The sequence below is a fragment of the Dermacentor albipictus genome, chromosome 1, assembly GCF_038994185.2.
Source record: "Dermacentor albipictus isolate Rhodes 1998 colony chromosome 1, USDA_Dalb.pri_finalv2, whole genome shotgun sequence".
In the NCBI taxonomy this organism is placed as follows: Eukaryota; Metazoa; Arthropoda; class Arachnida; order Ixodida; family Ixodidae; genus Dermacentor; species Dermacentor albipictus.
The window spans coordinates 151721953-151748800 of record NC_091821.1 but is presented as its reverse complement, the minus strand read 5'-3'; the positions used below and the strand labels follow the sequence as shown (position 1 = coordinate 151748800).

General features: G+C 45.7%; 1 protein-coding gene across 1 annotated transcript in view; it reads left to right on the top strand.

Annotated features, from left to right (window-relative positions):
* Positions 1–26848, top strand: part of LOC135903023 (synaptogenesis protein syg-2-like) — a 293419-nt gene that overhangs the window by 237383 nt on the left and 29188 nt on the right. Inside the window, exon 7 of the mRNA XM_070537934.1 lies at positions 22901–23188. Coding sequence (XP_070394035.1) covers positions 22901–23188 — 288 coding nt within the window. The remainder of the gene's footprint in view (positions 1–22900; positions 23189–26848) is intronic.

Here is a 26848-nt window from a genome sequence, read left to right as displayed (position 1 = left end):
GCTGTGATGTTCCGGATAAACTCGCAACCCGATAACATCGTCGCCGCGTACCCTACGCTGTATGTGCAAGTGTATGCTTGAGATGTTAGCCGACGATTGGTGGGTCAATGTCGCGCACGCGGGGGTAGAAGGCGGGGCGGAAGCGCGCCCTCTTCTGTCCCGCGCGATGCAGAGGGGCGAGGCAAGGTAGGCCGGGGGGGGGGGGGGGGGCGTACGGCCGTACGCAGCCGTACGGGCGCCGTATCTTGAAACGATCTGCGATGTTGGCAAAGTGCGCCTAGTGCGGATAGCTTCGTGTGCTCTGTCCTTTCGACGTTTCGTTCGCAGCACAAACGTGAATTCGCTCGCTGATGCTGCCGCAATTCCTTACTCGAGCGTTCTGACAGCAAGTTTCCGCGGTCATCGAGCGAGATGTGTTCATATTTACGTTTGCGCGCGTGACACCGCGCTTGTTAATTTAGTCAGTAAGCGAATGTTTACAAGTTTATACGGCCGATAAATTTACTCTGCTTACGTCGTACAGTTCTCTACTAATTTGCTATCTCAATCGATGCTTCCCCTTTCGGGTGAAACTGCAACTTTTTATTTTTAGCAGTCCAGGTTCGCAACTGTGTGGGGGTTTCAAAATTAATTGCACCAGCAGCCATGTGTGCAACATACCGCACGATGAGTTCCACAAGCGCAAGTACACTTGAAATTTCCTGATAAAATATGCCTGAAATTTTTGGAGTAATCCTGAATTATATAGATAAAGCTCTGTGCACAATTGTGCACGCCAAGATAGTACAAGAAAAGGGGATAAACGTAATGATATATAAAATATGCCGCAAAAATATTGAAGCGCTTCTGACTTGACGTGTGCTTCATGTTTGATTGATGTTTTTAATATGTTTTAGCAGGACGAGTTGGGAGATAGGTGTCTGGGTGTTTGTATCAGTGTGTCGTCATATAGCGGGTTCACCTGGTCACAACGTTTTACATCCAGCGTATATTTGAAGTGGCGGGATGCATGCTTTCTATGTATGCTATATATGAAATAGTGGATGTTGTCATATCTGGCATTCGTGTAGAGAGTACTTGCATAGACTTCATGCCCGATCACTCTGATCTGTTTTTCCATGCTACGCAAGGCGCCAGAATATTGGCTAAAAAGTGCATATTTCTCTGTTTACTTCATATCGGATTTATTTTTTATCATCCACAGCACCAATAGATCGACTCTGGTGATGAGGTAGGCAGAACACTGCACAAGTCAGTGACGCAAGGCGAATAAATGTGCACAACATACATACGGTCCTATCGGCTTGGTTATATGTCTCTTGTATGTGCAGCAATGAATCAGAAAGATACGCATCTGTAAGTATCCGTTCGTGTGTGTGTGTGTGAGTTCGCGTGCGTGGGTGCGTGGCATAGAACAGTCGAACATTGTGTAATGGCAGCGACATTGTGTGCTGCTTTTCTCTTACTGTCAGTAAAATAGTTGTGATGGTTCATTACTTTTGATGTAAGGGAAGGAACGCCGGCCAAGGCGAAAAATTATCGAAAACCCGCGTTCACTATATACTGCCGCCCTCATGTGGGGACCAAAGTTCAAATTCTCGATATATTGGTTTCACCTTAGTCGGCGTATATCCTGTTTTATGATAATACTGAGCGAGCAGAATAGATTTTGTCTCTGTACTACTTCTACTGCCGTTTGCATTCGCTCTTCATGTGCGACCGAAATGATCGAAGTGAAGAAATTGCACTCATTGCGCCATTCTGTCCGAGTGACAGCAACGGCAACATGACATCAGAGTGCGGTCTGAGAAGCACGTGATCTATCCGAGCGCGCGGGACATTCCATTGTGTGCTGCGAGAGCGTGCGTAGTCGGAATGCGGCTCGGGGTTTCATAACTCGATCAAGCCCGAGCCACTCGTTTACGGCGGGCAAATGCAAGGGCGGGGATAGAGGGGTTGTTTTCGTCCTCACATGATTCGTGGTTATCCGTAGAATCGGATATACGGGAGTTCAATGTACTTAGGCACATTTCTGCATGAGCGCAAGCAGGGACGTTGTCGCCGCCCTCACAGTACTTGGAATGACCTACAGTACATGCGTGGTGCAACACATATGCAAATAAATTAAATGATAAACACATCAGACTGTTTTGCGACGTAGTCTTGGCATGAGGTCACCTGCCTTCGGCGTGTCCTTATAGTGGCACATGGGAAACATGATGTTATCATGGTTGAAGCGTGTTAGCCAGAAGTGGGTGTTTTAATCTGTTAATATGTAATGATGTACAATATTGAACAAGTTACGTAGTGCGCGAAATGCAAGAATGGCGGAAAAAAAGATAGGACAGAGTGCAGACTACCAATTTTTATTGCAAGAAACGACAGGAAGTCAATATAAAGGCAAACATATGTAAAGGCAAAAAATGACCAATATATTTTCACCGTAATTGCAGTCTTCGTGGAGCGTAAAATAGAGGCGCCAGTACCGGATATTGCGACGTGAGTGGAATTACGTTCCATCCCTGGTTCCCGTTGTGCTATTAGAAAATAAAGCAGTCTTTCAAGCTAGTATTCAGTACGGCGCCGGGAAATGAGGTGTTCCGCAGATATGTTAGAAATACTTTTTTTTTTAATTTTTCGCTTAATTCCGATCATACCTTAGCGTATAGCAAAGGTGGACAGACTATGTGCAAGACAAAGCAACCAGTTTCTATCTCGACGCTCTTCAGTCGAACTTTTCATGTTGCAGAGCTTGAGGCCTCGTGGTCTCTGAGGTGCCAGAACTTTCTATTTCTGCTATTTCCTGCGGTTTCACCATAAACGACGGCCAGGAATGGTGCTCCCGAAGGTGGGGACGGAAAAGAAAACACGCCGTCAAAATAAATACAGGCAAGCAAAACGAGCTGCACCCGAAGAGGCCCTTGGGCAGATTCCATTCTAATGGCTTCGCCACTCCCCCAGCACACTTGGCCCTATCGACCGGAGTCGGCGCCAAATTAACCGCTTTCGCCTGCATTCCGATTTCAGCACTCAATCCTGCTGCGGTGGCTTCTTTGAGCTACGAACCCCTTCGCCTCATTGAAACACATTCCTTGTAGAACCTAGAATGAATATTGAAGCTAGCGCCCCGAGGACGAATGTCTATTTCTTCTCTTTTATTTCCTTTATTATTATTTTTTCTTGAGCTACCTCGCTGTGCTGGAAATGCGACAGCTACGGCTGTCGTTAAGGCTGATGCGGGCCCAGTCGCGGCATCGCTTGCCGTCGCTAGCGAAGCGGGCTCCGAAAGACGGTAACTAGCGAGCGCTGGTGTGCAGGCGGCGGAGACACACTGTTTTGTTTCGCGCTTCGAGCTTTGAGAGTGCTCGTTCCTTCACAGTCGCTGGGAGTCAGAGAGTACTTTGCTGAGATATCAAGGCAAAGGAAAAGACTACAGACGTATGCTTAAAGGACACTGAACAAGTTTAATGGCCAAGCAGGAGACAAGCAAGGTGGTGAACCGGAATAGACTTCTTCTGGCTGCTTTGCAGCCGAGAGACTGCAAAAGGGAGTGCGCGCATATAGATTCGCGTATGTGTGCAGCGCTCATTTTGCCACAGCATACAAGCAAGCCAAAAGGTCGAACCTGAGAGTGGCATTTGACGCTGGCGCTCGGGGTTGAGATGCAATGCCCAGACAGGCTGGCCCTATGCCAAGGCATTCCTGCTCTACTGACGCTGTACATGAGGCGCTAATGCTTCCAAACAGCAGGCGGTTCTCCCGCAGGGATGTATACGACGCTAAGGGGCGCATCAAAGACCCGTCTTTTTGCCGTCGTTCACGATCTCAATGGTAGGTTCATATAAGCTCCGTGCGTGTTCTGAAGGACTGGTCTCTTCCAATGTTGCTTTGCGTGGCACGCCTGAGGGCTTATCTCGTTAGCTTTTTTTAGAATAATTCACGTCCTAAGGTTATGCGTAGGAACTATGTCGAATAACAAAATTAGTGGCCACACCGCGATGCCTTAACAAGGGGGACCGAATTCAGAAAGTTTTAAACGCGCAAGCATTTCTATGCCTACCCAATGAGAAAGTCCGTCCGTCAGGTAAGATGGATCGCTATAAAAGTAGTATGAATGTATAAAAGAAGAGCAATTCTAAAAAGCATAGGCGGTGATGAATTTCGAACCTACGACCTCACGCTCACAAACCGAGCGCATCGCCCACTGGGCTGAACATCCACGCTTGCAAAACGTAAACATATCTCAGCCATATGAATGTGTTGTGCCGGCGGTACACAACAAATGTCAAAGGAGAACATTTGCTACAAAGGCACGTGCGCATTCAACGAAACTGTTCTCCTTTGACATGGTGGAATAAAAGCCATCTCTAGAACCCCGTCTAGAGCTGGCTTTGAGTATTGTGGACATAAGAAAAATTCAGATTTTGCGAAAATTTAGTACCAAGCACGCCACATCTCCGATACCTTTCGGTAGTCGCGGAATGCGCCTTCCGTTGGGGCGTTCATTCACCGAGCGAAATACCACCGACCTCTGACGGCTAATGAGGTTCACGTCGCGCAACACAAACAGATTATCAGTTGATAATGATTCGACGTGGATGGATAAGGTGCTAAACAGCGATAAGGGCTTATAATGGTAGGATTAATTCTGATAAGGTTATTAAGCACCGATAAGGGTTTAAAGGGTCGGATCAAGTTCAATAAGGTTTATAAGGACCGATAAGAGTCGGTAAGGATCAGATCGATTGCAATAAGGTTTATACCAGCCGAATGGTTGATAAGGGCCGGATCTAGTCCGATGTGGTTGATAAGGACCGATAAGGGTTGATAAGGTGTTATACTGGTCTGATCTAGTTTCACAGCGTTGACAGTGACACCGAGCTGAGAGGAGAAGAGAAACTGGCACAATGCTTACGCACATTTACACGATTCCCGGAAGAGTTCCTGCGTGAATTTTTTTCGTATACAAGTACTCTTTTCCATTAGTTGGTCGCCTTAACTAAAGTAATGTCCAGGAATATTATTGGCTGGGAAATTCTTTTGTGAACAATCGTAACGTTTTTTGCGGACACGGGTCCGGATGTTTCTTTTTCTTTTTTGCTTTCGGAGCCCATCGGAATGAGGCCACCGAGGCAACGAAATGAATGGATAAGCTTGTACTCAGTAGCAGCACGTCGTAGCCGCGGAACCTCCGGTGCTCGCAGAGGCATAGCTTCTAGTGCCATGGTTTCGTACTACTGAAACCGTTGCATTTTAATGCCAAAAAGAGAGCATCTACTTAACTTTCATATATACATACAATACCTCGTCGAGCACTTGATTGATGCATGTATCCACGATCATCTGTGCTGCATTCCTTAAGCCATCCGATCATTTTGTTGGTCTCCCTGCACCCTGCGGGGGCACACCACATTGCTTTCTGTGATATTCCTGAATCACCGTGAAATGGCAGCTACCATTGCTAACCGTACGGGTGAGCTTCTCATTGTGAATTGATAAAGTTGGTGAGAAACTTCTCGCCTCTTATACGCACCACTGAGCGCCCCAAGAAGCGTATTTCTCCGTGAGCTGCTCCAAACGTCTTATTTTATCTTCCGGCGGCAGGTATCTGAGTCGGCTGTGCTATTGATTCATGTATATTTCATCAGTGCGCTCTGCAGGCGGACTTTCAGTGCAGTAGCGTGCGACCTCATAAATAAATCTTCAAAATGGAAAAAAATAATAATTCAAAATAAAGCGGCCTTCCCTGGTTATACTGTACGATTGGTATCGATTTTCTCTCTACAGTGCTTTTCTGAAAGAAAAATGGGCCACAGGTAATAAAAAACTGGTATCGTTATTCAACTGCTTGCATGCGTCTTTGCCCTGTCTGAAACGGCGTGGCTATAATAATATTTGTTGAGATCATCTGTTATATATACCATCTATTTTCACAAAAACCCAGGAAGACGTACGCTGAAGGTAACGGAATTGCAAGCGAGTCCGCTAGAGCAAATAGGTATTCCTTTGCGCACCTAAGCGCCTGTTGCTTTCTTTGCCTCATGCGCATAATTTTCGCCTTGACTTGAAGCCCACTTTGGCTTCACTACAAAGGTTATTCATATTATGGCGTTTTATTTTGCACCTTGTGCTGTTATTGTTATCTGAGCTACCCGATGTAAAGCGAATATTTTATACATTAAAAAAAACGCAGCCGTTTAACATTTAAATGGGGGAAAATACAACAATTGCAACGCTGCCACCAATTCGATCGCAGTCTCACCCGGACTCATATCAGTACGAAGTAAGCGCTGCGAATAAATTTTGCAGTAGGATATCCTCAATTCCTGCGCATATGTTTGCTCCATTAGTACTGGAAAGGGGCAACGAAGACGACCGTTATGGGCGTATCGTCTATTTTTTCAGCATAAGAAACACGTTTCCATCGAAGAATTTCCCGCCAGCCTTTGGTGTTAGCAAGTATAGCCGTAAATGTCCTGGGGTGCTATGCAGGATGCGTCGAGTTTGGCGAAACTCGGGATCTTCACGAGCTCTGGCGACACCCCAAGATGAAAGCACGAATGGTACCGAGACACAGTTTATCTTTCGACAAGCCTCCAGTTTCATTGGTTGATCTAGCTTCACTCTGGCTGGCTATCATTCCTTGGGCGTTGCCTTCTGGGCGGTCGACAAACTGAAGCTCACGTGATTGTACCGTCGGTGCATGGTCGCGCCTTCTTTCACTTGTTTGTCGTTCCACCGAGTGCATTACACGCACAAGCGAGTTATAAAACAAATGCATTTAGTACAATATTATTAGTTAGTTTAACGTGGTTTAACAGCATTTTAAAGCTTACAAGATGTACACTGAATGTATATTCGACTAATTTGTAATTTAGTACGCTTCGCATTATACCACGAGGGAACGCTGTGGTGGCGTCATCACATACATTCATCGGGCGAGCATGGCGGCTAAGCATCGGCGATGCCCAGTGTAGCCACCATACCCAGTGTAAACAAACTCGTACTACGAGCTTGCAGTGCGCGACGTAGTGATCAGGCTCGACGATGACCACTATTTCTTGGATAGTTCTGTTGCTCCGTGAGCAATCTTTCCGTGCACCCCGAAAGACTGCCAATAGCTTAGGCGATTTTACAGATCGCAACGCGCACCTACTGTTCACGGCACAATCCTGAACAAACAACTTATCCGGTGCTGCTTATGTGAGTGCGCTGAGTTCCTCCACTCTGCGTGACTGCGAGCGTCAGGAATATTGCATAGAGTGTGCAAAAGGAAGACAGTCGATATAGCTACGATGCGACAAAGAGGTGGTGCCGACCATGGATCTCGCAACCAACACAGTGAAGGAGGCATCGACAAACTGCAGATAAGTATATTTCTACTGTTTCATATTTAGCATAATAATAGTGCACGGATTAAGTCACTTTCGTAGTAACGAACTGAATGTCCAGCAGTTTAAAAAAGGCATTGAGAGCCAATGAGTGCTCGTGCTGTTCCATGTACGTGGGCCCGCGAAAATATGTAAAAGATAAAGGTAACCTTCACTAACTTAGTGGTATAACAGAAATTCATCAGCGACATTCAGCCCGCAGAATCTATGAAAGAGTATCTTTGTCCAAGTGAAATATCAATAGCAGGTATGATATAAAGCAGGAAACTTATACAAAAATTTAATGGGTTGAACAGCACATGGGAGGCATTTCCGAATCGTGATCGCCACGTTACCGATATCCTTGAAAAATGTTTAGAATCGTTGGATTCTACCGGTTATCCAATATGGGACATAAACCTGGAGGTTAACAAAGAAACTTGAGAAGTCGAGGACTGTGCAGAAAGCGAAGTAACAAAAATTGCTGGAGATAGCATTAAGGCAGGAAGACAGTGGCGTAGTAAACCGTGGCAACTGATATGCTAGTTGAGATTAAGAAAAAAAAATGGAATCGGTGGGCAGGCAATGCACGTCTTGAATCACTTGTTGCCAATTTATAGCAGGTGATTACATAAGCGTGAGAGAATGGATGTCAAGGAGAGAGAACTGCAGCTGAGGATGGTAGAAAATTGCGTAATGGGACAAAAATATGATGTTTGTAGGCATAGGATGCAATCAGCTCGCATAAGACGGGATTGTAGGGAGCGCCATTGATTTTGCAGTGAACAAAAATAAGTTTGTGGTGCTGACAGTAGAGACTCGTGAAGGTGCGAGGACACCTCAGCTGTTGGCACACTAATAAACATTACAATTGGCTCTGAAAAAAACCTGTTATGAAAAATAAAGCAATGTTATCCCGACAAATTGTTTTATTATGCATACACTAAAGGCTTCCACAGTTAAGGGCAGTTAGTACCAATAGTGCAATGAGCATTTTTATTTGTAAATAATGGTTTATATGCGATTGATTCATTCCAACAATCCACTTTTTTTGCAGCGAGACATTCTGCTGCTGGAGGCATTCAACCGCCTGGTGGCAGTAGGCGAGCGCCAGGCACATGCTCTTGAGTGTGGCAACAGTAGCTCTGCAACAGTAGGATCAGTGCCCTCACTGCTTTCCAGTCGAACCCCCAGAACACACCTTACAAAGGAGCTTTCAGTTTATTATTTTGTTTATTATTCAAGAGCATGAATAAAATTATTGCAGTAAACATTGTGCTGTGCATATTGGGACACTTGTAACATGCACTTGATGTCTCTTCAAAATGGGCAAACACGTAAGACAACCTGTGCCACTATTGGACCGTGTAAATTAAAAAGACACTAATGCAGCATATACGTCATTGTGCTGTTTGTTCTTTCTATGTGCAAGAATACAGTGGATGTTGATTAGTCACAATATGAACGGTGTGTGTATTTCACAATGAAAAGACAGGAAACGGCATGACCTTAATAATGCTATCACCTATAGACTGTGCACATGAATGCAACACTCCCCGATTTAAACGTGCCATTACATGCATGTTCGATACCACATATTCTTTAACAATGTCATATATTTGCATGTACTAATTTTCACACAGCTTAAGCCCATGCGTAGCTCACTTGTGATGTATCCATTTCATAGGCCAAATAATTGTACACTTTGTCCTTTTGTGTTGTATGAAAAGTGGCATCCTCTCGTCGGATACAACTTCACAAGACAGGAGAGGCCCCGCCCAGATGACCAAAGCGCAGCAGCCGATTGCCTCCATGTCTAAAGAAATAGTCCCTCTCCAGTGAGCGGGTATTAGTGCGTCCAGTGGCACGATGTCAGTGTAGAGTGTGTGCCCATTGGTGCAGGCTTGTGTTCACCTGCCATTAAAGTGCAGGTTCTGCGGTTTCCTAAAGCCGTATCAGACTATAGAATCACATAATGCCTTACACTGGTTGCATAGCCTTTAGCAACTTGATAGCACACAGTGATCAGAAACAGAAATCTATAAAGGCACTCCAGCAAAGCTGGCTGGCCACACTTCCATTATGAGGGGCTGTAAACAGTTCTCGTCAAATATTCCCATGACATCCTTGAAAAAGAGGTGGTGTTTGGCACTTTAGAATCAAAAACACATTACAGTGAATGTTGTGTACCACGTTAAAACAAACTGAGCTTGGTTATCTGCACAGCATGTAATGGAAGCTTGTGCTTCACATAGGAAACAAAGTTCTCTGTCCAGTACAATTGTCGAGTTCGCTGTGGCACCTATTATGTCATTAGTGTCAACATACAAATTTTCAAAGGCCATTCATTTCACCATTATTTTTGTATGACGGTTCTTTCAATCAGTGCTTGTATTACATGAGCAGGTGGATTTGATTGCAAAGCTTTGTTTGCAAACCCTCAGACTTCCATAATTGTGTGGCAAGGCACCGGCATGGTGTCGAATAGCTCACACTTCCTCGGTCCTGCACCAAAGAGGCCCAATGCTCTATTTGAAGTTGGATGGCGCAACAATTCGATGGCACACAAAGAAGAGTAATACACACAGCAGAGCGTTCTGCTGTGTGTATTTCTCTTCCTCGGTCGTGCACCAAAGAGGCCCAATGCTCTATTTGAAGTTGGATCGCGCCACAATTCGACGGCACACAAAGAAGACTAAGACACACAGCAGAGTGTTCTGCTGTGTGTATTTCTCTTCTTTGTGTCCCGTCGAATTGTTGTGCAATTCAGCTTCAAGCTTTTATACCAATACAATGAGTCTTCAACCTCAACAATGATGTAGTTATTAAGCCAAAATGGCACACGTCTTTGAAATGTCCCAACACGAATTAGCTCGCCAACAAATCACCACAAGCATAAAATTTTGCTGCACAGGTGTATGCATGTGCCATATTCTGTACCACTAAACTCACAGGAATCAAAGGGGCAAGCATTAACCAGCCTTACTGCTGCCGTTACCATCATCATCATGACACCAATAGAAAGACAGTGCTGCGTTTCAGTAAAGGGAGTGCCGGAGGGAAAGGCGTGACAGCGAGGCTTACAATAAAAATAGCATTTACAAGACATGTTCAATGCCAAAATATGCTGCATATCGCTCATCCTACTTTGGCATTGCGGCAAGCTTTTACACGTTTGAGCATGTCACAGGTTGTGTAATCATTGGTCTAAAGCTGTAAAAAAGGTCTATTCGCTCTGCAATCTTTATTTGTATCATGAAAGGTTAAAGACCAACTTTTCATTGGCATCTGCACCACATTTCTCCCGATATGTAATTTTGCCTTGGTGGTTCACATCTTCACGCACACAGAGTTCTGCAGAGCATTGGATCTCCATTGGTCTACTGCTGACGAATTAGAGCCCCATTATGAGAGGAAAATATATGATTTGTTCATACAGAATAACGCTGCCCCCCCCCCCCAAAAGAAATTACACTGAACCACTGGCACATGGACCAACAGTGAACACAGCAAACACTGTGAAGTATTTTCTTCATGCAAGCCAGCACACTAAGATTCTTAATGCATTTTCATTTTGCCATACATGCATAGGCACAACCGGCTTGGTGCGACATCCGCATCTCGCACTGCAATTGTGCAATGCCTTGCTGTTTCATAGTGTGGTCGATAGATGATGCATGACCAAAGTTCAGCATTATGCATACTGAGTAACTTGTACTAAGTAATCTCATAAAAAATCCCAAGTTCTTTATGAGATTAGCATTCACAGGGTATTTCACACAATTTGTGATATCCATTTATCTAGTTATACTTCATTAACCTCTTTCCCCAAAAAGTGAGCCATTTGGAAGGCACCCTGATAGACAAGTAGAACAATCGGTAAAACGTCAGCAACCAGCGAAAAAGTCAGTATCATAGGCTGCCGCATGTGTGATGTCGGTAACACAAAATTTAAGTCGGCTACACAGAAGTGATAAATTTGGCAATATGGTTCGTCTAGACATTGCTTCAATGCTAATCACAGTTACGCTGACATTGAAGGCACCTTAATTCCTACGAACGTTCCGTCGACACACCCGACTACGTTCGTAATGTTTCCGCGAAGTAAGAAGCGTTCTTTTATAAATGCCCGCTCAGCCGCAGTCTTCGGGAAAGCCAGCCATCGCTTCCGCACTGCCGCGTCAATAAGCGCATCAGACATCTATGACACAGAGGCTCACAGTAGTTTTATGACGTCCAATGTAGCGCTCGGCGCCGACGCTTCCCTGAAAACTCCCAGTCCCGTAGAAATGGAGGGCGCAGAGGACTTGCTCTTCGACGGTGAGCGAATGAAGCCCGCCACGCTGACTCCGCAGAAGAGAGTCTTCGCCTAGCTCGTCACACAGCCAGCGCACTGATGTCTTCGACAGGCCAAAATGACGCTGAAACTCCACGGCGGTCATGTACGTGAACGGGTCCAGACGGTCATACTGACGCTTGAAGCCGCTGGCTGCAATAACACAGGCTGCTGCTGCCGCCGCCATGTTCCCGAGTTGAACTCGGAAGGGGTTTCGCGATGTACGAGTTTAGCACGAGTTCGCCTGTCAATCAAAGCCAGAGGTCACGCCCCGCGCGAGGCATGTCACTCTTGTGCGCGCACCCACTACAGTTGGGCCACGCCCAACTTATCTTCCGGCAAAAGCGACGCGGTGTCGAGCTGAGAGGCATCAACAATCTTGACCGCCAACATAAAACGCGCACAACGCACTGTCATCGGTGATGTACTGAGCACCACTATCAAAAACAAAGCGTTGACTGTCGCTGGCTTATGCATACATCTCGGGCTGAGATGGCCACACAACACGGTTTCATGGCCTGCATTGTGGCGCGTAGCGCACAGTAAATAATTATCGGCACGTCACTGTAGCTGCTTACAAGGCGTCGATGCGCCGAGGGTGACGACGATGCTGAGGAGTGCGTATCGCAGCAGTCGTTTGAGATGACTGCTCTGTCATCGGTGATGTATCGGAGCCACAACGTCGTAAACACGATCAGCGTCCGTGAATCGCTCGCTCTTCTAGACCCAGTGCAATGGCATTTCTTCATCACAAACAGTGCGCCCTCGACAGTTCCAACACCTTCCTCAGTTCGAAGTCTCATTTCATAACCGCACACAAGAGCCCTCACCTGCCAAAATGCGATAGCTGCGGTGTCGTTACGATATCCTTCTGCGATCGCTGCTGGCTCCAGCAAAAGTAATCCGCAAACACCTTGGTGCGCACAAAACACTCAAATACTGCATACATGCGCTCAGAGGCACTTTCAGTGGGCAAGCGATGACAAACGATTAATTGTGTCGATGGGAAGCACGCACTTCTTCGCAATGCATCGCCGAGGCTTCGCGCACAAAGATAAACTGGTACATTTTCACTAAACTGCGTCACTACGGACCGCCATTTTACAGCGACAGCCGCTGCTCTCGTATTTATGACTAGTGCGTCGTGTTTAGTTGGTAAAGCGGGGGCCTTAAGGCGCCTGCGATGAACAGCCGCATCACGACGCTGCGTTTCCATTCCCCTAAAAGAGAAAGAGTGGTGATCACTGACATTATTGAGAATAGCACTGTAGCGCCCCTAGGCGACTTCTCACCGTATGAATTGCCTCGTGCGTGCGACCCGCTTCAATGTATCCTCTTCTAAGCTTTCGCCTCACTGTCGCCACTCGCGGCAAGAAGTGCAAAATTTAATAATTTGCTCGATCACCGTTTGTCATCAGAAATTTCTAGCATTCAAAACGAAAAACAAACACTTAAAGAAATAAAAATGTTTGTTATTTTAATTGTTGTATTTTAACGTATTCGATTGAGCGAAAGTGCAGGTGCAAGAATGCGCCGCATGTACCCTGTTCGCATTCGATTTAGGATAGAAAGATAGTTCTCGAAAGAAGAAGCACGCCCTTGACGCGCCCGGGAAAGGCGTGGCAAGCGGCTCACGGCAAGTGTGCAGACAGACAGCGGGACAGTCATGGTATTGCTAAGTTGCGATAATCCGTTGATAACAATACGCGGCGCTGGCGCGTTTCGTTGTGCAGCCGTCTGCGCTTGAAACGTAGAAGCAGCGTGCCGCGCAGGGTGCGCTCATGTTGTCATACTCGGCTTTTTGTCTACATATTTTTTTGCCTGCAGCCTTTGCACGTTTCACGCTATCTCCGTTCACTGACTGCCGTCGGGCAAACTCGGGTAAAACTCGGGTGAACGAGAAACTCGACGCATCCTGCATAGCACCCCTGGAGTGCATAGCGAACTACAGTGTTTGAATCGATAACGGGCAAAAACCGATCCTCTCCAATTAAGCGACCATTTCTCTACAAAATTTTTTCCCCTCAGTCCGAGCAGCTGTAGTAAGTTCTAGGAAACCCGGCGCCAAATTAAGAAAGCTTTTCGTTCCTAAATGCTGCCGTAATTCGCCGAATGCGTTCGCTAATGTTTAGGGGCATGCGAATATTATTTTTTTAGATTTAGTCGAATACGAATTGAACTGGGCCAGAAGTGAATCGAATCAAAGCGAATATTGAATACGTTTCAAATTGTTTTCGAATAATGAACAGCGGTTTTGACCATTTTTATAAAGCAATGCTCACATCCTAGTATTGATAACTTTAGCAAGTTTCCATCATTACATTGCACATTATGAAGCCTTGCATATTAAAACCCAAACTAAGCATAGGAAACACTGCGTAGTCTCTTCGCGTACTCAAGACTTACCTGGAAGTGGGAATGATCACGGTTTAGTCTAGTTCCCTGAGCGACGTGACCTGCTCTATTGCGCAACTTCTGATGTGTTTTGCCTACTATAGCTGCGGGTGTGAAATTTATCATACTTTAGCGCCAATATTATGTTTGATTTAGCACAGCTGAGGATTCTGAGCTATTAGGAGACTGTTCGAAATGTGTTGGTATTTGTGAATCGTTACTATTCAATTTGGAGACCGAATCGAATAGGACAATATTCGATTAGTTATACGAAAGTTTTGAATATATTCGCACGCTCGTACTAACGCTATGTCGAACATCATGATAGGCTGGAATGTGCTTTTGCAAACAAGTTTAGCGTAAGAACTTTTTTTCTGTGTATGAATACATGTTACCCTGGGGCCCAATTCACAAACCTCTTCGTTCGTAGGTGTTTGTTTTTTGTTTGTTATTGGCTGGGTGCCTTCGCTAATTCTATGTGCAACATCAGGGCTGGCTGGAATTTTCTCTTAGAGGTAATTCTATAGTAAGAGATCTTTGTGAATACGGCGAGGTTCTTTTTTTTTTTTGCAAGACGTACGTAATGTAACGTCACCACATGAACGTCACACTCATTTCGCCAGCTGTGACTGGTCGTCAGTGGTGGTCGAGAAGATCTGACGATACGTATTGGAATTTTTCTCTGACATAGGTTCACCTTAATTGGCGCAATTAAATGCCATACATGGAGTAATATAAGACCGGCTGAATACTAAGGGCTTGTACAGAAGCTACATGAGGATCGACACAGGACAGAATCAGTTTTCCGCAGTCGCTGCAGGGAAGGTGCAGGCCATGCAGAAGCAGTGCGAAAATTGGAGCGAGCGAGAACGACTTGCTGAAGCGAATATATTATCGTAGTAAATTACTCAGCGTTTGAAACAGCTTTTTTTTATAGTCTGGAGTGTCTGTTGAAAGTGGTTTAACTTGTCTTCAGAGATGTAAAGAGACCAGTGTCTTTTCACTTGCTAAATGCGCGTTGTTGAAGAACAGCAGAAATTATCATATCAAAGCTCTCTTCACCGCCTAGCGGGGGGCTTTAATGATAGTGGTAATCTGTTCTAAAGATTTTCCAGCGTATATACACATGTGTAGTGCAAATAAATTTGAAATAACAAGAAACCGTGCTCTGCCGTGACTTTTTGCACCTTCCCAGTGCCTGTAGTGGTGCTAACCTACAATGTTAGTGCCACGAACCTACCACTATTTGAAACTATGCATTTGGACGTCTTGCTATAGTCAGAGGATCGCGAGAAACCAAAAGGCACTACAGAACCTATGGGCGCCAATAGTGTGGTAAAATGAGAACGCAGATTGTTATTTATTTCTTCGTAGTATATTTCACAGATTAGATGTAACAAAACGGTTGAATACGTACGAGACAACGCATTTGCGAAAAGCATGAAGAAAGGGCTGCTGGTTAGAGTGGTGTTGATTAAACCAAGGTGTTTCACGTCGTAAAGGAGGAGGTGGTTGTAAACCAGCGTTTTAATGTGAAGCGTAATGTGGCTCACTGCCCGGGTTTTTTGAGGACGAGGTCTTCTTTGTCGACTTCAGATCGATTTGAGGTTCGCGGAATCTTGGTATCTAACCACTTTCCTATAGAAAATTAGACAAGTTTGGGCCTTATAGTGCACGTAGGACAACAACAACAAAACACAAAAGGCGTCAAAATCAAGCTTAGAACAAATGGTAAAAACAAAAAAAAACGTGCCACGTCAGCGTATAGCTATGTACGGAGTAGTAATAAGGCGTAATAAGCGAATAATGACCGAAATGAAATCCATATGCGCTCGTTCAAATTGTGCCCACCTAAAACCGGAATCAGAAGTACCGCTTTGCTCACAGAAAATTATGGCCCCGTCCGGAAAGTAGTTGGTGTCTAAAAAGAAAGAAGGTAAGGAGAACTGAAGGTTAATTAAACGGTTGATGCAAGAGCAACGGGGTACTAAAGCAGAGTAAGGAGCAGAGTAAGTTAAGGGGACTCAACAGCGGTTGACATGGAACGAAGAAAGACAACCTCTTCTGCAGGAGCCTCTCTTCCCTCCCGAATAACAAACATGAAAAACAAGGAACAACAAACGACGTGGTACACTAATGGACACTGGGAAACCTTCTTCTTCGACGTCAACCACTGTTGACTCGCCTTTTTTTTCCGCAGGAGGTCCGGGTAGTCTCAATCACAGCCTCAATAATAATAAATGACTACATTGTCCGAACCTGGGATCCCAGCAGCCCGATGCTCTGTCTGTTAGACCACTGACGCATGCGGGCAGAGACGCATTCTCTTTGCACTGGTGTATTGTGCTATGTCGTCGGTAGGTGTACCCTCAATCGCAGCCGCCTCGCCGCACCCGCTAAACTAGTTGTTCACAATTGTGTTATACAAGGCTGCGTGCGTAGAGGGTGTGCATCAGCCTCGGTTTGATGGGCCGTTAGCAAGTACAAAGAGCAGAAGTGAACTACACTACACATAAATCGATATTTTAAAGCATTCCATCTTGTGCGTTGTGTAGTAAATGCTTCGCATTATTGTAGTTTCCTAGAATGCGTGGGATGTGCCTAATATTTCTTGCAGTGTAGACGAATTCAGTGTTTCCATCATTAAAAAGCAAGACCTTTTTTTGTTTTTGTACAATAATTTGCATTTGGTATAGTACGTTTCTATCTCAATATCTGAACATATATTTCGAGGGCAGCAGTTGAGTAAACTATTCTTTAGAAATACTCCCATACGAGATAAGCATGCAGAATCTTGCGAACAGAGGCAGTAAAGCCGATAAACGTGCGTTCTGGCTCGCCTTCTCGGATAAGTTGTGCACTGAAGTAGTCCAAGTAAAAAATACGACGGGTATGCGTTTATTAGAACACCTTACTTACAAATTTTTGAAAAATATTCCGGAAGTGATACTTGTTAAATGCCAAACTTTCCTTTCTTTTTTTCAAAATTGAGCGTTCACGACGTCGATTCGCAACGGCGCCTTTACAGCATAGCGGGCTGACCGCGGCGCGCGCTACGCTGCGATTTTATCGCCTCTGTTCGGAAGGTTCTGCATCTTTATCTCGTCTGGAAACATTTTTCAACAGTAGTATAGTCCCATATAATGGCTGATTCTTTTATGGACCTCCATATACAAACGCAGTTTAAGCACAAATTAGAAAAAAAATGAATATATTACGCTATAGCCCTATGGGAAAACAGATATCGACGTACAATAAAACGTCTTTATTTTTGTATTGTATAAAAACACAGAAACGCTTATATGGCAAAAAATAAAACGCAGAAAATAGGCCCGACCGTAAGCAAACGGGCACTGTCTCTTAAAAACTTTTATCAATAAAGATGTAGTTATGCCTTAGAACGCAAATTTCAAAGTATGCTCACCAAAAAAGAAAGAATAGCGAGACTCTTTGAAGCAATCCCTATCCACGACGCTTTAAACAGTGGCAATCTTTAGTACTGAGGTTGGATCAATGTTATACACATTTGGGATCGAATAACCCAAACAAGAATACCAGCGGCCGTTCTTGATTGCTCTCTTGTTTTGTTTTTTTCGCACTTGGTTATGCTGCTTCCTTTAACCTTACGAAGGTTGTTCCTGCTGTGTGAATAACACTAAAAAAATTGGAAGAGTTTTTTCAAATTTTGTTTTTGTGAGAAGAGACAGGCGATCACTGACTTGTTTCGGATCACTGATATGTACCGCAAATTAAGTTCAGCGTGCAGCGCAACGGAGTAGTGTTGCTGTGGTGTAGGTTCTTCGGTACCATGTTCACTACCATACGGTTGGCTCGTACAGGCATTCTAGAAAGCTTTATACGTCGCCGTAGTCAGGACAGTAAATTATGTTCAACGTACGGGCAGCCGCATCCACAAGATAGGCCAGATAGAAAGCGCTTATTCGAGAGTTACTGCTTAACGTTCAAGGGAAGCGAGATAAGCCGAGTACCTCACATCTTTGCCATGGGCATCGTCATTTCTGAGCCCCTGAAGTTATATTCATTATTGTTCTACATCGATCTTTGGCCGACAAAAACCAGCTGCAAGTAAGAGTAAGCGGTTGTTGCCTGCCGAACCGGGGCTTCTTCTTGCTTACTCTTGTGCGATGATTTATACTGCATATTGACCAGATGCAATAAATCAGTTGTTAGCGTAGCGTCGTGTCTCCGTCTTATCTGTCGTCTTGCTTGCCCTGTTTGGGGTATACGTCACGTTATTCAATACCAGCTAGCCCATCGATGTATCATTGTAAAGAATGCAACACGCGTTACATTTAGTTAATGTTGTATCTATTTCTCAAGGTATCATTTTCTATTATCTCAAGGTATCAACCAGCTTCATTCTGGTTGATACCTTGAGGAAAAGAAAAGAGAAGGTGGACAACTTGTTTGGTGGGCTGGCGGGTACGTTTTAGTAAAAGCAGCTTTAGCGGTGCGACAAAGCACACAAGCGCTGCATTGTTCTCCTTTCTGCGTGTTTTCACGACCTGTTACATAATTTTTTTTCTAAAGAAAAAAAATTTGCAGCTTCATTGTCAACAAGCAGCAGACTGGAAGTGTATAGTCATTGTTGCTTTCTGCCGCGGTTGAAGAAGGTCCACAATTGACTTCCTATTATATGTGAAGCTGCAATAGAAACAGATGAGGTCTGTCATGCTGTTTGCGAGGCTTGTCGCTTCACATAAGAATGAATACAGGGGGAGAATGTAAGAATCTCCCTGCATTGTGTATAGAGAAAACCAATATTTCATTCGCTGAAATTACAGAGAGAAAGATCTGTTGATGAACAGCTAGCACCTGCAGTGGCCGAAAGCTGGGGTCGAGAAGTAGGTCGTCGGCTAGACATACAGACTTTCGGGAATATTTATACACACAGGCTAAACGTATACATAAATTTGGTATTCCCCCCTCCCTTATGTTCTTGCACGCAGGACCCATGGAACATAAATGTTATTTGCAGTGAAGTTATTTTTCTGGTCATTCATGCACGTGAGAAGCTTTAATTATGGCAACAGTTGTAAATCAGATTTGCGCAGGAAATAATGACTGGCGAAGGGAAGTACCTAACGAAGTCGAATTCAGTGGCCGCTGAGCATGTTTCAGAGGCTCTTCATTAGTCGCTTTCGCGCAATGCTTTCGTAAAGTACGTGACAGCAGTTCTAGAGTAAGAGTAAAGCGTATTAATAAAATTTGTTGGCAGTGTACATTTACTGCTTGCATGTAAGCCCGTGCAAGCCACGGCCGAGCTTTTCCGTCTACTGCAAATTCATTTTCGAAAAAATACGGGCGTGAGTTGATTCGAAGGTACCAATCCTTCTCTATTAATAATTGTTTTTTTTTATACCGTGTCACTAATTACCGATTGGTTGCAAAGCGATCTTCGGCAGTTTTCTTTTGTTATCCCAGCCATTTTGAATTGTTTCGCGTCTCAGCAATCAGCAGGCCTCAAACGTGCGTGGTGAAGGTCGCCGTGCGCTGATTACTGGCGCAGCACGGGCAAACTTAGCGGGATGAATTTTACGATGTGTTGACTCGCTAGACGTCCTCAATGCATTGCCTACCATTTTTCCAAGGCGCAAGAGCGAAGCAGCTCATTTGACTTTCTAATGATTCGAAAGCACGGTCCATTGAGCGAAAAAGATACCAGCGGCACTAAAATTCCCATTGGCGGCGACGCCACGCCACGAGCGCGGCCTCGACGGAGCAGATGCGACGACGCGACGCCGCGGAGTTGAGGCGGGCTGGCGTCGGCGAGGCAGTCGCGTGACGCTCGCGCGTGGGTGCCACCGTGTCTGTCGCTCTCGGAAGCCGGCACGCGGTTCGCGCATCCACTGGGCCTCGGCGCTGCGCGCGCCGGTCTCGCGTGGTGCGGGACGCTGGCGGCATGCGACACCGCAGGCTGCTTGCTGGCTCGGGCAGCACGTGCCGCCTTGGTACGTGGCTCGCAGCGCAAAACTCGATGGACCGCTCAGTAACGCTTAACGCATTCACAACATAAAAAGTGCTTAGGGGTCCTTGGAGCTTTATAAATTATTTCATTACGTTACGGCTATGTGTGCATCCAGTTTATTGATCAAGCTACTGAAATTGACGAAGAAACACTTTATTGTAGCAGCCTTAAACATGAAAACAAGACAAAAAGACAAATTGATTTCGGAAATAAGTGTAGCATTCTACATCATGGTTAGTCATTCTCGCCGATGAGCCTTACATTATAACTATTAGGGCATATATTATTCGGTCCTTACAGGAAGTTCTGCAAATGGATAGGTAGCGTGTGTAGGTTTATTGACCCCCCAGTTGCCTGCGGCCGAAAAGTTCAGGTTCGTGTGGCGCCTGCGGCAGAAAGCATGTACCACATCCGCCTCCAAGGCTTGTGAATGGTGGCGCTGGCTAAGACTTCCAGTAGATAAACATAAATACCCTAGAAAGTGGATGGGAAAATTGCGCTGCGGTAGCTCAGTTGGTAAGAGCATCGCACGCGTAATGCGAAGACTTGGGTTCGTATCTCACCTGCGGCCAGTTGCTTTTTCATCCATTTTCACTTCCATTAGTCTATCATTTCTGTAACCCAGTCATTCAGTACAAGCAATGTCTCGAATACTGTCCTTCACGTGTTTGTTGTTATACTTCTTCATATTTCCGGGCATTGTGACACTAGCCGAGAATTTCGTGTCCACGTGCTCGTATCGTACGTCTATGGCCGGAAAACCTTTGTTTTGGCCGCTTTTGCGTCCTAAACAATGCCATTGGGCTGCTAATTGCAGTAACATAGTTGCAGTAACAAGAAACGCAAGGCATAGCTCAGCGAGTCTCCGTACTCGGCACAATATACGTAAACCAACGCATCAGCTTGCCGTGGTATCCCTTGTGAGAACTTAGAGGCCATCTATATCAAAATATTCCTATTTTTAAAATAAAATATTGATCTAAGCAAAAAGATAGAAGTCGAAGTGACAGATCACAAACGTAAACCAATCACATTTATGTAAACGCGAAACCGAGGTCACACTTTCGGTTTCACACAACACAGCGAAGGCGACAATTCATTACTTAACTTTCGAATGGCAAAAGGTAGAAGAGTAATTGTTAGAGGAGTAATTAGAGGAGATGTTAGAGGAGTAAATGTTAGAGGAGAGTTAGAGGAGAAAGTAATTAAAATGCCAATTTTTGAAGAAAATCGCTATTTCAAGATTGGCACCATACCTGAAAGCGTTGTTTTGTCATATATGTGGCTGTGATGCTTCAAGAAATACAAGTATGAATCTGTCACTGCACGAGTCCACTCTCGCAGCGTGCTGATCAGAGGTGTCATTCCGAACGTGGTCTGGGGCTGCTCTTTCAGTGCGGGCTCAGGGGGTACAAAAACTGATCCGTAGTCGACGACAGAAATCCACACACAGGTAGCAGACCTCGAAACTATGTAAAGACCGTGGGCGGAAACGGACGTATACGGCAGCCTGCATTAGTACACGCTACAGGATTGGAAAGTTCGCGAGGCTGGCGAAAATGACCGTCATCTCAGAGCGGGTCTCCTCTGCGTACCTAGAGGAAATCTCGTTCAAGGAAAGGTCTATGAGTCGAGTTATATGCGTGCAGGTGTCTTCTCGCCCACATCCATTTTGGGCGTTGCTAACAGCTAAGGCGATGAAGTCTTACCCAGCCGAAAGAATCTCGTGGCTCCAGCAGTCCCTATTGTAAAAAAAAAAAAATGTCATCGATTCCTTGCTTACGAGTGACTAAGAAATATATAGCCGGGAATGCAAGATGTTCAACCGGGGTCTGTTCAACTGCCACTTCCTTTAAGAAAAGGAAGAAACAAAGTGTTAAAATGAGCATCATGCACGCAAAACAGTGTAGGGAATATGAAATAAAAGCATGTAAGCAGACAAACCAAGTATAAAAATATTTGGCATAGACTCTTAGGACTGCTTAAGACTGTGGGAATGCGAAAACATTCCAACAAATGAGGCAGGGCGCTAATTTTATACACCCATGACATGGCACCACCTACTTCCCTTTAGCTGCACCGTCACGTGCCCTATGACGCGCGCATTAGACCACACTTTTAGTAGCCAGAACCGAGGAGCCGCTGTGGCGTTGGTGAAGCGTGCTCTTCTCGCACCCTGGAGGCCCGGGCTTGATTCCCACCCATACCGAAACGTAACAGATTTTCTTTTCTAGACCATCAATTTACTTTGTTCACAGGAACCTCCCTGAGTAGTTTGACGTCAATCCGGACATTTTTGCCGTGTTTTTATCCATTGCGCCGTCAGCCATTTCGGTGCCATCGCTCGGTCACGCCGGCAACGACGTCGTTGGTGGGATTTTCGCGTAAATGGGGTATATAATTCTTTCGCATTGAAACGTGTTTGACGTCCCTCCAAAGAGCACGTGATCCTTCTCGCGCAGTTGAATTGTCGGCCAAAGTGCAAGTGTTTTCATGCGTCTGGCCTGCCACTCGGCGCTGGGGCGAAATGACGGGAAGGAACGGCAAACAAATACACAGAGAAGTTTTTAGAGAAAATAAGCAGAACTGCCGACAGCACGCACGGCAACAGGCAAGAACGAAGGTATGCATACAGGAATACGGTATGTGCGCGTCTAGCGCGCGCAAGCGTCACGCTCTCCAAAGGAAGTATCTTGCGTTTTGCCTTCTCCCTAATTGCCACTGGTGGTCAGTGTCATATACCGCCTAAATGCCATCGCCAATTCTTCATTCTTTCTCCGGCCTCTTTTCTCTTTCATGGTGCGCCCGCAGACAAGCCACGGGTGAGTTTGGCCTGGGGCAACCGGGTGAACCGGTCCAGCATCATGCAGGGCACCGACGTGTACTTCGAGTGCGAGGTGGACGCCAACCCGCGGCTCATCGAAGTCTCGTGGCGATTCGAAGGCCACGAGCTTGCCTCGCGCATCTCCAACTTCATCGTGAGCAACCAGTCGGTGGCGCTGCGCGGCGTCCAGAGTTCGAACACGGGTCACTACTCCTGCGTGGCCGCCAACTCCGAGGGCGCCTCCGAGTCCAACAGGGTCTTCCTCAGGGTCCAGCGTGAGTTCTGCTGCTGCCATTCACGGCGCTCGCATTTTGCGATTACAAAGAAGGTTACGCTGTTATTTGCTCAAGCGCTACCGTGCCTTTAATGTAAACCCTTCGAAGGCAGTGCGGTGTGGTTGAACAACGCGATGTATAGCTCATGAGCAGCCGCAACGAGGAGGAGGAGCACATTTCACTTACACACAGTACCCGTTTCTCGTAAGGAGGCGCTGGTAAACGGCGAGGAAGCATCGTGGACTGGCTTAGACGAGAGTGTTGTGTGTAGTACGTCAGCTTTCGAACCCGAGCGTCTATATACTACGCAGCTTCATCTAAATAAGCTATCGCAAGCGTTGTATGGATGACGCTGTAGCGTCAGCCATATGCGCCGTTACAAAACTGCCATTATCCTTGCAGATGGAAGCTTCCCTTCGGAAAAGATGTCTTGCCGTGGGATCTTCACTTAGCACTCTAACGTGTTACAAGATAGCCATTACTCCAGGCTTTTACTTGCGATGCCGGAGTGGTGGATGTCAGAGCCGTTTCCGCCAGTGTTCCAAAAACAATGAAGTCCTTCTCGTCGACGCCTCAGGCTCTCGGGTCTTTTCGCTTTGTGTGTGGGAACCAGACCCGTCAAGTCTTTCCATTGGCACCTCTTAGTGCTCGAACACTCGGCTGACATGAAATTCATTCAATAATTCATTCATTACATGGAATTCATTCATGACATGGAATTTATTTAATTTTATGTGTTCATACAAAAAGAAGAATATAAATATATGTCGTGTTGAAGCTGTGTTGCCTCAGAACTTTTGTTCTCTCGTTTTGCAGTGTAATAGGAGATAAGCAATATATGCTATGTATATTATTTAAAATTAGGATTCTTACTTCAAAAATTTGGTGCAATTAGGTTGAAAATTTCTATATATTTTAGAAATTGGATAAGAGAAGGTTACGTGTTTTAACTTGACCATAACAGGTCGCTGACATATCTAATTGGCGTACATAAGTTTCTTACGTACAAGCCTGCATTTCACTCGCGGTTGTGTTCCTGCTGGAGAAATTGGAGTATTTGGCGATTACTAAAACTTCTTTTTTAAAAGAAATCTTTTAGTCCTCATTTTCAAAAACAAAAGTCGACCTCATTGTTCTGACAGTTTATTTCGAGAGAAACAATGACCGTGCTTCACAATAAAACATTAAAGAAAAAATAACTGCCCAGGCATTCCGTACAGATGGTTAACCAGCGAAGCTGAAACCTGTGACCCCAGTGTTTATCACTGGGTCAATCCCGACGGTTCATTAAACGACGGTTTAATGTTGCCAGATCCTCGGTACGCAGTTGCTGCTTTCGCTCGGCTGCACGAGCTTGTTCTTGTGCCCGGGCTGCAACATCGGCACTGCGTAGACGAGAACGCTTCCGGTTCTGGAAAGCTGCCCGCTCCTAAGGAGTACGTACACGCTTCCCGGCAACTGCAGCTTATGTAACCGTAAAATTTCCCGGGAAACGCTGGCGGCAAACGCTATGCTCGAAGGCGAGCCGTCTGATAAAAATGTGGTCTCTTGCGTGGGCCGATCCTGGAGGTAGTGCACAGCCGCGCCAAAACACTTTAATCATTTTCAGGCTTCTGTTACTGTTTCGGACGTTTAATATTTCAATCTGAGAAGATTTCACATAAAATGCATGCGCTGTTGGTGTTGTTCTTCACGCCATTTGCTTGTGGGCTGTCATTCTAAAATTACTAGGAATAACTTTATCAAGAATGTAAGACAAGGTATGTGCAACTTCAGTGATGGTATGGTGTGGCAATATACGTACCCGCATATACCACATATCATACAGCAAGGCGCGGCGTGCCATATACCTAAATATATACGGGAATTTTTGCTCACTTGGACGCCAGCACCGGACGCCGACGCTGACACTGGCACTGAATTTTCTGCGACACGGGACCGTGAACGCTATCGCGTTAAAAATTGTGGTTGAACCTATATCACGATGACTGTCAACGGTAATGTGTTAGTACTGAATCACTGCATCAATGCAAGATACTGCTACTGTCGACACGAGTTATATGTACGAGGTGTGTACTACAGCAAGACTCCTCTTTCGCGCTTTGCTAAGAACTCGCCGTGCCATCTAGCGTCGCCGCCGCGAAGCTTGCGCGTGGCCTTCGAAATGCATGGCGCGCCTGTGCCTTTGAAAGCTGAAAAACGCGTCATACGACAACCATGCTCCTCTGTTGCGCTTCTTTCTGGCCACTGTGCGCCACCCGCCGCGGTGGTTTAACTGCTACGGTGTTGCGCTGCTAAGCAGGAGGTCGCGGGATCGAATCCCGGCCGCGGCGGCCGCATTTCGATGGTGGCGAAATGCAAAAACGCCCGTGGTACCGTGCATTGGGGCACGTAAAAGATTCCCTGGTGGTCAGAATCTGGTGGTTCCCTGGTGGTTAATCCGGAGTCTTCCACTACGGCGTGCCTCATAATCAAATCGTGGTTTTGTCAGATAAAACTCCAAAATTCCATTCAACACTGTGCACCAACTAGCGATGCTGCCGAGAAGTCCGCGCGTGGTCTATGAGACGAGAAATATAGCTTAAAAGGACGTCTTGTTGGGCGAGTTGGTCACAATTCATCTTGGGTACTAGGCGCGAACGGGACAGAGCGCCGGGACAGGCGCTCTGTCCCGTCTCCTTCCTTGTGTCGTGTTTGTGTTCGCGCCTAGTACCCAAGAAGAGACGCGAAGCTTGCCCTACCGCTGCGTGTGAACGCTGAGACTTGTTTCCTCTCATGCTGCACACCCACCGACACATACTCAGTGACCCAAGTTGGCAAGAGGTTCATAGAGGAGCAGCATATACCTAGTGTATTCATGGCGCAGCCCACTAAAGTGTTGGCGTAAAAGACGTCCATTGAAAATCAAAACATATACAGTGTATTTGTGGCGCAGCCTGCTAGTGGGTCCGGCTGCTGTCGTTTAGGAACCCCTGTGACGTGAGTTCGAGTCCACTCAGCATCGGAGGAATGTAAGGTATCTATTTCGTCATTGTAGGGTTGCACATTCCGAGTGGTACATACCTAGCTACTCAACTGTGCGTCAAATACGTTCATTGAAGAGCGGCACAGACGTACTGGCACATACTGAGGGAGTCAAGTTGGCGTCAAAGAGGTTCATTGAAGACCAGCACAGCACTAGTGGCACATACCCAGTGCTCCAGGTCGGTGTCAGAGTTTCTTCGAAAAGCGGTACCTATCCCGCGTCTACAGTGACCCATGTCCACGTGAAAGAAGTTTGTTGAAGAGTGGCTCGTCTTATCACATTGGCACATAATCAGTGACCCAAGTTGGTCCGACGCTTCGTTTCGAAACTTGTTAGCTCAGTACAGCAGCCCGATGCGCTTACCATTCGACCATGGACTACGCAGTGGCCCAGGTAGGCGGAAAAACGGTTGGGTACAAACATACATACAAACATAGATAGCCCCCAAAATGTGCGGGAAGTATCCAAAAAATTCTGACGCTCAAATGCATCTGTGGCAGTTAGCACACACAACAGCCTAAATTATAACAACTAAATCAGCACAACAGCATTGCAATCAAACTCTTAATCTAACTTGTAGTTCGAGGTGTGCTCGTTGGCTGTACCATGTGTGCGTGCAATGTGTGTTATTTTGT